The 10,877-nt window shown below is 55.1% G+C and overlaps 1 protein-coding gene across 1 annotated transcript; it reads right to left on the reverse strand.

The window, feature by feature from the left end:
* Window positions 1-1,206: 1,206 nt before the first annotated feature.
* LOC138914935 (uncharacterized) lies at window positions 1,207-2,060 on the reverse strand. The gene is made up of 2 exons (XM_070219644.1): window positions 1,509-2,060; window positions 1,207-1,476 (listed from the first exon to the last, which is right to left on the reverse strand). Exons 1-2 carry the CDS (start codon window positions 2,058-2,060, stop codon window positions 1,207-1,209), a joined length of 822 nt encoding a protein of 273 aa, XP_070075745.1.
* Window positions 2,061-10,877: the final 8,817 nt, after the last annotated feature.

Below are 10,877 nucleotides of genomic sequence, written 5' to 3' on the forward strand. Positions count from 1 at the left end.
GCCGGCGATCCGTTATTCTGGTTGCTGCTATTTGTGGAGAGTTATTCAACTCCTCACATTCCCCCCTTACTACGGGAAGTTTTTAAGAAAACTCGTTTCTACTCTCTGGCGTTTGCTAGTGTATCCTAGCCATTGAGTCCTTGCGATGATCTTGTTAATTCCCTCGGCGCTCCCTCGTTGCTCCATCGTTGCTCCCTCGACGCTTTCAACTCCGAGAGTTTCTACGGCGCAAGTCGGCATCTCCCCAGCAATTTTGAACTTCCCGCGCCGATCCTCCATCTGGCCACACTGGGCATCGATAACCATCGGCTATTGGTATGCCAGCGGGCCGGCAGTTTTGAATTTCCCGCGACGATCTCTGATCTGGTTCCACTCGGAACTGATATTCATCATCTATCGATATCATCAGCTATCGATATTGCAGGTGTAGCATTGCCACCTGATCGCAGCGATATTCACCATGATATTTCCATTTTCGTGTGCCCATCGATCGCACTATCGTCCCGTGCCAATCGACCTCCTTATCGAGGCGCCTCCGTCCCTAGTTCATGGTGATTCTGCAGATTTCTAGGTAAGTTTCTTCAACTTTCTCAATCCTTTTTTCTCTTATCTTTCTTTCTCCTTTCCAGCGCTCCTTCGCCCTTCATTCGCCCTCGTCTAGTTGCTCTTGGTTGGCAACATTGACAACGAGTTCAGATCGGAATTCGAATCTGCTTCGCCAACCGAAGCGGCAGGTGAGTATTGGTGTGTTTACGTTCATTCTTCCCCAGCTAACTCCTTTTCTTTTCCGTCTCAGATGCTGATTAAACCATGTATGCCCCTTTAATCTTTCTTTGCTTTTAGCCGTGTTGCTCCCAGCTCTATGCCGATCTTCGTGTTTTTTTTCCCCCCTTTTTTTAACGTGTTTATTTACTCAACGCTGCTCCTCCAACACACTCATGCCCGCGGGTCCCAACCTAACGCGGAACGCGCGCCGGTCCATCCTTATGCGCACACTTCGCCTGCCTCCCAGGATACGGGCCTCCCAGGATACGGATACGATACCTTCGGGCCATTCTCCCTTGCCAATCTCGCGCCACCGCTGCCCTTTTGACGCCGACATCTGCCGCACTTGTTTCGGCCTCGCGACCTCCGGCGCGGAATGTTGTTGTTTCAACGGTGGCCGTCGGCAGGCCAGCGGTTCCGGCCACACCCACGGACCCCTCTCTAACGGCTCTCCTCGTCGCTTCGTCCGTTGCTGCTCCTGGGCTCGATGACGCTGGTGTTCCTGGGCCGGTGCTGGGCGTCGGCGGAGTCCAAGGCTCCTTGGCTGCTGGTGTTGGCGTCGTCGATTCCTCGGGTTTGCCGCGGATCCTTGGGTCGTCGTCCGTTGCTGCTCCTGGGCTCGATGACGCGGGTGTTCCCGGCCCGGTGCTTGGCGTCGGCGGAGTTCAGGGCTCCTTGGCTGTTGGTGCTGGCGTCGTCGATGCCTCGGGTCTGCTGCGGACCCTTGGGTCCCTCGGGCTCACGCGTGGCTCCTCCTCCTCCCAAATCCGCGGTTCCTCGGCTGCGGCTTCGTCCTCCGCGGGTCCCTCTGGCCACGTCCACGTCATGGTTTGCTGCCGCCAGCGCACACCCTCGACCACAAATGTTCGCGAGCTATGGCTCACGTGCACTGCTGGGATGTCCGTGCGGACGTGGTGCTCCCCCAGATTCGACCGTTGTGGTTGTGGTGGCTCGAGCTGTGACGGCGGCGGCATCTCGGGCTGCTGCTGATGCGTTGGTTCGGGGTGCTGTTGCTGCGACGGCTCGGGCTGCTGCTGCTGCTGCGTCGGTTCAAAACGAGGCGTGGGTGGTCGTGCGGGCCTCCACTTGGGTGACTTCTCGTACCGCGGCGTTGGCGGGATCTCAGGCAGCCACCGCGGCGGCGATGGTGCCCATTCCATTGCCACTTCGACCGACGGGGTGTGGGGCTCGGGAATGTACCTCGGCGTGGGCGGGTACCCTGGATTTTCCCAAACTTGCTGCATCTCTTCCTCCCACCTCCGCAACTGGGCCTGCCACTCCGGCGACTCCTCCATCTGCTGCCGCCGCTGTTTATTCGCTCCTGCACCGCTCCTCGCTCCTGCGCCGGTCCTTGCACCAATGGTGGTTTCTTAGTGTCGCCGCTATTATGTAGTCCGCATAGCTGCTGGGATTTGGCGGTTCCCGAGGCGGCTTGCCTACGGCCTCACCCTCGCCGGTCGCCGGAGTGGTTTGGGACGGCTTCTCTACCGTCTCCTGGTCCTTGGGTGTCGCCGAGTCCTGGGTCGGCTCCACGCTTGCCCATTCCACCTCTGCCGAGCCCGTCGGGATTCGTCCATCGCCGAACTGGACGGCCCCCGGATCCACCATTTCCTTTGCTCCTCGACCTCGTCGTCCACCACCTGTACGTCGCTGTCCGAACTGACGACCGGATCGGGGACACCTCTCTTCAGAGTTCGGGTGGGCAGGGATGTCGACCGTCCTTGCCCCGGACTGGATCCTTCGGAGAGGTTATTGGTCGCCAGGATCTGACGCGCTTCGCTGCGGGTAATACGTATGCTTATGTTGCTTGCTAATTTCGATTGTCCCGCTGGAGCCAAGCTCTTTAACGATACCTCGGTTTCGCGTCTTACTTTTCCTTCGGTACCGCTATTTCCTTCGCCTTCCTTCTTTCTTCGCGACCAATACGGTTCAGTTCTCTGTGCCGTCTTCTCCCTTCCTTCGGCAGACATTTAAACGCGTGTTCTAGTCAGTTCCAACCCAGTCTTTGGATGCTTTAGTTCGTTTTCGACGAGTTTCCCATTGGGAATTTCTTGTAGCATCCTTGGATTTATCTTGTAGTGTCCTTGGAGTTTCATAGTTTCTGTAGCATCCTTGGAGTTTTATAGTATCCTTGGAGTTTCGTAGTATCATTTGAGTTTCTGTAGTATCCTTGGAGTTTCGTAGTATCCTTGGAGTTTTATAGTATCCTTGGAATTTCTGTAGTATCCTTGGAGTTTCGTAGTAACCTTGGAGTTTTTTGTAGTATCCTTGCAGTTTCAATGCTGTTGCCGTTGAGCGTTCGGCTTGGGTAAGAGAATACCTTTTCGCATTTCACATTTTCCGTTTCCTGGGTTAGTATTGCCCCGATGCCGTAGTCGCTCGCGTCCGTTTGCAGGGTGAACGGTTTGTCGAAGTCCGGGCACGCTAGTACGGGGTCTGCAACGAGTCTTGCCTTAACCTCTTCGAACGCCATCTGATGTTCCGGTGTCCATACCCACTTGTTGCCTTTGCGTAGCAAATTATTGAGTGGTTTGACTATTTTTGCGAAATCAAGTACGAATCGGCGGTACCATGATGCTACGCCCAGGTACTGTCGGAGTTCTCTTACTGTGCATGGTGGTTTAAGTTCGGCGATGGCTGCTACCTTTTCCGAATCCATGCCTATTCCTTCGCTAGTCACTCGATGACCTAGATACAATAGTTCCTTCTTGAAGAATTGGCATTTGTCCGGGCTTAGCCTCTCTGCGACGTAGGCAAAATCCTCTGTCTTGAGGCGGTAAATCCACTTCTTCCCCATTCTGCTTTAAGTCCCTTTCACTGTTGGGACAATCGCGTTTTGGGCGCCAGATGTAACGAACTGAATATTTAGGTCTGCTCGCTACGAGATTCGTGCGGCTAGCTCAGTAAGGTTGTGTGTTCGTCGCACCAAATTTATATAAACGTGACCGCCCAGTAGATCAGTGAGAAAGCACAGAATTCACGGGTTTTTAGTGGGTTTATTGCGGGTGTGATAGTACAGTGTTCTTGTAGGCTCGGCTGGCCTTGGTGTGCGCTGGTGGCCGTCGGTGACTCCTGGTCACCTTGAGGACTCTGTGCTCTCCTCGTGAATTTGCGTTCTGGGTTCTGTTCTGTAGCTGTAGCGTTCTGTAGCTTCCTCGACGATCCCTGAAGCTTCCTGAAGATCCTTAAAGCTCCCTGAAGATGCTCGACGCTCCCTGAAGATGCTCGACGCTTCCTGAAGATGCTCGACGCTTCCTGAAGATGCTCGTCGCTGCTCGTCTCGGCTGCGTAGAGATCAGCTGCGTGGGTTTAGGGAAGCGTCACCGTTCCCAGATTAGGGTGAACAGAGGCCGCGCCCTCCAGGAATATCTCCTGTCGATACACCACCGCCTGTCCCTTGCTCTGTCCCGGATGGTCCCACTAGTGTTTCACTTAGATCGCGCTGGCAGCCCAAGTTACGCATGGATACTGCCGAGCGCTTCACTTCGCTTCTACGCCTAGTTCAGACGAACGTTCCGCCCTAGCTTCACCCTTTGGATTATCGTCCGTGACGTTTCTTCGTAGCTCGATCTGTCGTGGTGTATGACTTGACGTAGCATGGCTTCTGGTACTCGGGGTATTGGTCTCAACCGTAGGGCTCTTCTGGAGTTCTCCACTCGAGACCACAGACGATTGACCAATCTACCTTCTGGCTCATTATACTCGGGGTTCAGACACACGCCTCTCCGGGACCACACGACTCAAACCGTAGGGCTCTCCTGGAGTTCTCTACTCGAGACCATAGCCGATTGACCGATCTCCTTTCTGGCTGATAGGTTTCTCCCCAAGCTCACTATTTCTTGTCGCAGGCTTTCACCACTCAAACTCTGTTCGACGCTCCAGGCTAGATGCGAGACAGGAATGAAACGGATCGCCTTGAGCTAGCCGTGTGACGCCCTCTGGACCTCAGCTACCTGTGTCTCAATTCGGAGATTCCTGGTGATCCAATCCCGACGTAGCGATCTTGCTCCTTGTAGGCTCCTACGGCGCTGCTTCCGGCGATTCGACTTTCTGTTGTTTACTTGTAGTTCACTGTACTTGCTCACTGTGTTATCTGGACTGATCTTGATCGTGATCGACTGATCCTGCTGCCAGCGCCCGGCGGCTTTATATAGGGCCTCCGGGTACCGTTATTTCCCCTTTGCGCTCTGTCCGCGGCATTTCTCCACTCCGGGTCCAAAGTCCGTGGTTTCCGTTTGGCCCACTTGTCCTTCACGCATGGCCTTCGCTTTTGGTTCTGCGTGTTGCTGCCATCCCGCTGGTTCCGACGGTGCATGAGGCACGCTTGTGTGTTGCTCCGTTGTGGAGATGTGGCCCTTGTCCAACGTCCACTGCAGAGTCCAAAGTCCGGCGCAGTTCCGTTATTTTATTTTGCGCTCTGCCCGCGGCAACTCTCCAATGCAGGTCCAAAGTCCAGGGTTCCTGATTGACTCCCTTGCACTTCGCACACGGCCTGCAGTTGTTGTTTTTCTTGTTGTTGTCCCGCTGATTCCAAGGGTGCATGTGGCATGCCGGTGTGCCGCTTGGTCGCCGAGATGTGGCACTTGACCTCCTAGTCCAAAGTCCACGGCAGAGTCCAAAGTCCGGTGCCTGTTCCGTTAATTCCTTTTGCACCCGGCACTCTCGCCCTGCCAGAGAAGTCTCCACTCTCTCTCTCTCTCTGCACCCTTGTTCTCCCGACTCTCACTCTCCAAACTCTCTCCATCAGAGATCTCTCTCTCCACCATGAAGTCTCCACTCTCTCTTCACCTTGAAGTCTCCACTCTCTCTTCGCCGCGCCGCTACTACGCTAGTTCGCCGTAACTGGTATGCGGCCGGCGATCCGTTATTCTGGTTGCTGCTATTTGTGGAGAGTTATTCAACTCCTCACATTCCCCCCTTACTACGGGAAGTTTTTAAGAAAACTCGTTTCTACTCTCTGGCGTTTGCTAGTGTATCCTAGCCATTGAGTCCTTGCGATGATCTTGTTAATTCCCTCGGCGCTCCCTCGTTGCTCCATCGTTGCTCCCTCGACGCTTTCAACTCCGAGAGTTTCTACGGCGCAAGTCGGCATCTCCCCAGCAATTTTGAACTTCCCGCGCCGATCCTCCATCTGGCCACACTGGGCATCGATAACCATCGGCTATTGGTATGCCAGCGGGCCGGCAGTTTTGAATTTCCCGCGACGATCTCTGATCTGGTTCCACTCGGAACTGATATTCATCATCTATCGATATCATCAGCTATCGATATTGCAGGTGTAGCATTGCCACCTGATCGCAGCGATATTCACCATGATATTTCCATTTTCGTGTGCCCATCGATCGCACTATCGTCCCGTGCCAATCGACCTCCTTATCGAGGCGCCTCCGTCCCTAGTTCATGGTGATTCTGCAGATTTCTAGGTAAGTTTCTTCAACTTTCTCAATCCTTTTTTCTCTTATCTTTCTTTCTCCTTTCCAGCGCTCCTTCGCCCTTCATTCGCCCTCGTCTAGTTGCTCTTGGTTGGCAACATTGACAACGAGTTCAGATCGGAATTCGAATCTGCTTCGCCAACCGAAGCGGCAGGTGAGTATTGGTGTGTTTACGTTCATTCTTCCCCAGCTAACTCCTTTTCTTTTCCGTCTCAGATGCTGATTAAACCATGTATGCCCCTTTAATCTTTCTTTGCTTTTAGCCGTGTTGCTCCCAGCTCTATGCCGATCTTCGTGTTTTTTTCCCCCCTTTTTTTAACGTGTTTATTTACTCAACGCTGCTCCTCCAACACACTCATGCCCGCGGGTCCCAACCTAACGCGGAACGCGCGCCGGTCCATCCTTATGCGCACACTTCGCCTGCCTCCCAGGATACGGGCCTCCTTTACCGCCTGCATGTCGGCGATACCTTCGGGCCATTCTCCCTTGCCAATCTCGCGCCACCGCTGCCCTTTTGACGCCGACATCTGCCGCACTTGTTTCGGCCTCGCGACCTCCGGCGCGGAATGTTGTTGTTTCAACGGTGGCCGTCGGCAGGCCAGCGGTTCCGGCCACACCCACGGACCCCTCTCTAACGGCTCTCCTCGTCGCTTCGTCCGTTGCTGCTCCTGGGCTCGATGACGCTGGTGTTCCTGGCCCGGTGCTGGGCGTCGGCGGAGTCCAAGGCTCCTTGGCTGCTGGTGTTGGCGTCGTCGATTCCTCGGGTTTGCCGCGGATCCTTGGGTCGTCGTCCGTTGCTGCTCCTGGGCTCGATGACGCGGGTGTTCCCGGCCCGGTGCTTGGCGTCGGCGGAGTTCAGGGCTCCTTGGCTGTTGGTGCTGGCGTCGTCGATGCCTCGGGTCTGCTGCGGACCCTTGGGTCCCTCGGGCTCACGCGTGGCTCCTCCTCCTCCCAAATCCGCGGTTCCTCGGCTGCGGCTTCGTCCTCCGCGGGTCCCTCTGGCCACGTCCACGTCATGGTTTGCTGCCGCCAGCGCACACCCTCGACCACAAATGTTCGCGAGCTATGGCTCACGTGCACTGCTGGAATGTCCGTGCGGACGTGGTGCTCCCCCAGATTCGACCGTTGTGGTTGTGGTGGCTCGGGCTGTGACGGCGGCGGCATCTCGGGCTGCTGCTGATGCACGTCATGGTTTGCTGCCGCCAGCGCACACCCTCGACCACAAATGTTCGCGAGCTATGGCTCACGTGCACTGCTGGGATGTCCGTGCGGACGTGGTGCTCCCCCAGATTCGACCGTTGTGGTTGTGGTGGCTCGAGCTGTGACGGCGGCGGCATCTCGGGCTGCTGCTGATGCGTTGGTTCGGGGTGCTGTTGCTGCGACGGCTCGGGCTGCTGCTGCTGCTGCGTCGGTTCAAAACGAGGCGTGAGTGGTCGTGCGGGCCTCCACTTGGGTGACTTCTCGTACCGCGGCGTTGGCGGGATCTCAGGCAGCCACCGCGGCGGCGATGGTGCCCATTCCATTGCCACTTCGACCGACGGGGTGTGGGGCTCGGGAATGTACCTCGGCGTGGGCGGGTACCCTGGATTTTCCCAAACTTGCTGCATCTCTTCCTCCCACCTCCGCAACTGGGCCTGCCACTCCGGCGACTCCTCCATCTGCTGCCGCCGCTGTTTATTCGCTCCTGCGCCGCTCCTCGCTCCTGCGCCGGTCCTTGCACCAATGGTGGTTTCTTAGTGTCGCCGCTATTATGTAGTCCGCATAGCTGCTGGGATTTGGCGGTTCCCGAGGCGGCTTGCCTACGGCCTCACCCTCGCCGGTCGCCGGAGTGGTTTGGGACGGCTTCTCTACCGTCTCCTGGTCCTTGGGTGTCGCCGAGTCCTGGGTCGGCTCCACGCTTGCCCATTCCACCTCTGCCGAGCCCGTCGGGATTCGTCCATCGCCGAACTGGACGGCCCCCGGATCCACCATTTCCTCCGCTCCTCGACCTCGTCGTCCACCACCTGTACGTCGCTGTCCGAACTGACGACCGGATCGGGGACACCTCTCTTCAGAGTTCGGGTGGGCAGGGATGTCGACCGTCCTTGCCCCGGACTGGATCCTTCGGAGAGGTTATTGGTCGCCAGGATCTGACGCGCTTCGCTGCGGGTAATACGTATGCTTATGTTGCTTGCTAATTTCGATTGTCCCGCTGGAGCCAAGCTCTTTAACGATACCTCGGTTTCGCGTCTTACTTTTCCTTCGGTACCGCTATTTCCTTCGCCTTCCTTCTTTCTTCGCGACCAATACGGTTCAGTTCTCTGTGCCGTCTTCTCCCTTCCTTCGGCAGACATTTAAACGCGTGTTCTAGTCAGTTCCAACCGAGTCTTTGGATGCTTTAGTTCGTTTTCGACGAGTTTCCCATTGGGAATTTCTTGTAGCATCCTTGGATTTATCTTGTAGTGTCCTTGGAGTTTCATAGTTTCTGTAGCATCCTTGGAGTTTTATAGTATCCTTGGAGTTTCGTAGTATCATTGGAGTTTCTGTAGTATCCTTGGAGTTTCGTAGTATCCTTGGAGTTTTATAGTATCCTTGGAATTTCTGTAGTATCCTTGGAGTTTCGTAGTATCCTTGGAGTTTTTTGTAGTATCCTTGCAGTTTCAATGCTGTTGCCGTTGAGCGTTCGGCTTGGGTAAGAGAATACCTTTTCGCATTTCACATTTTCCGTTTCCTGGGTTAGTATTGCCCCGATGCCGTAGTCGCTCGCGTCCGTTTGCAGGGTGAACGGTTTGTCGAAGTCCGGGCACGCTAGTACGGGGTCTGCAACGAGTCTTGCCTTAACCTCTTCGAACGCCATCTGATGTTCCGGTGTCCATACCCACTTGTTGCCTTTGCGTAGCAAATTATTGAGTGGTTTGACTATTTTTGCGAAATCAAGTACGAATCGGCGGTACCATGATGCTACGCCCAGGTACTGTCGGAGTTCTCTTACTGTGCATGGTGGTTTAAGTTCGGCGATGGCTGCTACCTTTTCCGAATCCATGCCTATTCCTTCGCTAGTCACTCGATGACCTAGATACAATAGTTCCTTCTTGAAGAATTGGCATTTGTCCGGGCTTAGCCTCTCTGCGACGTAGGCAAAATCCTCTGTCTTGAGGCGGTAAATCCACTTCTTCCCCATTCTGCTTTAAGTCCCTTTCACTGTTGGGACAATCGCGTTTTGGGCGCCAGATGTAACGAACTGAATATTTAGGTCTGCTCGCTACGAGATTCGTGTGGCTAGCTTAGTAAGGTTGTGTGTTCGTCGCACCAAATTTATATAAACGTGACCGCCCAGTAGATCAGTGAGAAAGCACAGAATTCACGGGTTTTTAGTGGGTTTATTGCGGGTGTGATAGTACAGTGTTCTTGTAGGCTCGGCTGGCCTTGGTGTGCGCTGGTGGCCGTCGGTGACTCCTGGTCACCTTGAGGACTCTGTGCTCTCCTCGTGAATTTGCGTTCTGGGTTCTGTTCTGTAGCTGTAGCGTTCTGTAGCTTCCTCGACGATCCCTGAAGCTTCCTGAAGATCCTTAAAGCTCCCTGAAGATGCTCGACGCTCCCTGAAGATGCTCGACGCTTCCTGAAGATGCTCGACGCTTCCTGAAGATGCTCGTCGCTGCTCGTCTCGGCTGCGTAGAGATCAGCTGCGTGGGTTTAGGGAAGCGTCACCGTTCCCAGATTAGGGTGAACAGAGGCCGCGCCCTCCAGGAATATCTCCTGTCGATACACCACCGCCTGTCCCTTGCTCTGTCCCGGATGGTCCCACTAGTGTTTCACTCAGATCGCGCTGGCAGCCCAAGTTACGCATGGATACTGCCGAGCGCTTCACTTCGCTTCTACGCCTAGTTCAGACGAACGTTCCGCCCTAGCTTCACCCTTTGGCTTATCGTCCGTGACGTTTCTTCGTAGCTCGATCTGTCGTGGTGTATGGCTTGACGTAGCATGGCTTCTGGTACTCGGGGTATTGGTCTCAACCGTAGGGCTCTTCTGGAGTTCTCCACTCGAGACCACAGACGATTGACCAATCTACCTTCTGGCTCATTATACTCGGGGTTCAGACACACGCCTCTCCGGGACCACACGACTCAAACCGTAGGGCTCTCCTGGAGTTCTCTGCTCGAGACCATAGCCGATTGACCGATCTCCTTTCTGGCTGATAGGTTTCTCCCCAAGCTCACTATTTCTTGTCGCAGGCTTTCACCACTCAAACTCTGTTCGACGCTCCAGGCTAGATGCGAGACAGGAATGAAACGGATCGCCTTGAGCTAGCCGTGTGACGCCCTCTGGACCTCAGCTACCTGTGTCTCAATTCGGAGATTCCTGGTGATCCAATCCCGACGTAGCGATCTTGCTCCTTGTAGGCTCCTACGGCGCTGCTTCCGGCGATTCGACTTTTTGTTGTTTACTTGTAGTTCACTGTACTTGCTCACTGTGTTATCTGGACTGATCTTGATCGTGATCGACTGATCCTGCTGCCAGCGCCCGGCGGCTTTATATAGGGCCTCCGGGTACCGTTATTTCCCCTTTGCGCTCTGTCCGCGGCATTTCTCCACTCCGGGTCCAAAGTCCGTGGTTTCCGTTTGGCCCACTTGTCCTTCACGCATGGCCTTCGCTTTTGGTTCTGCGTGTTGCTGCCATCCCGCTGGTTCCGACGGTGCATGA

Source organism: Drosophila takahashii, chromosome 2L, assembly GCF_030179915.1.
Source record: "Drosophila takahashii strain IR98-3 E-12201 chromosome 2L, DtakHiC1v2, whole genome shotgun sequence".
Lineage (NCBI taxonomy): Eukaryota > Metazoa > Arthropoda > Insecta > Diptera > Drosophilidae > Drosophila > Drosophila takahashii.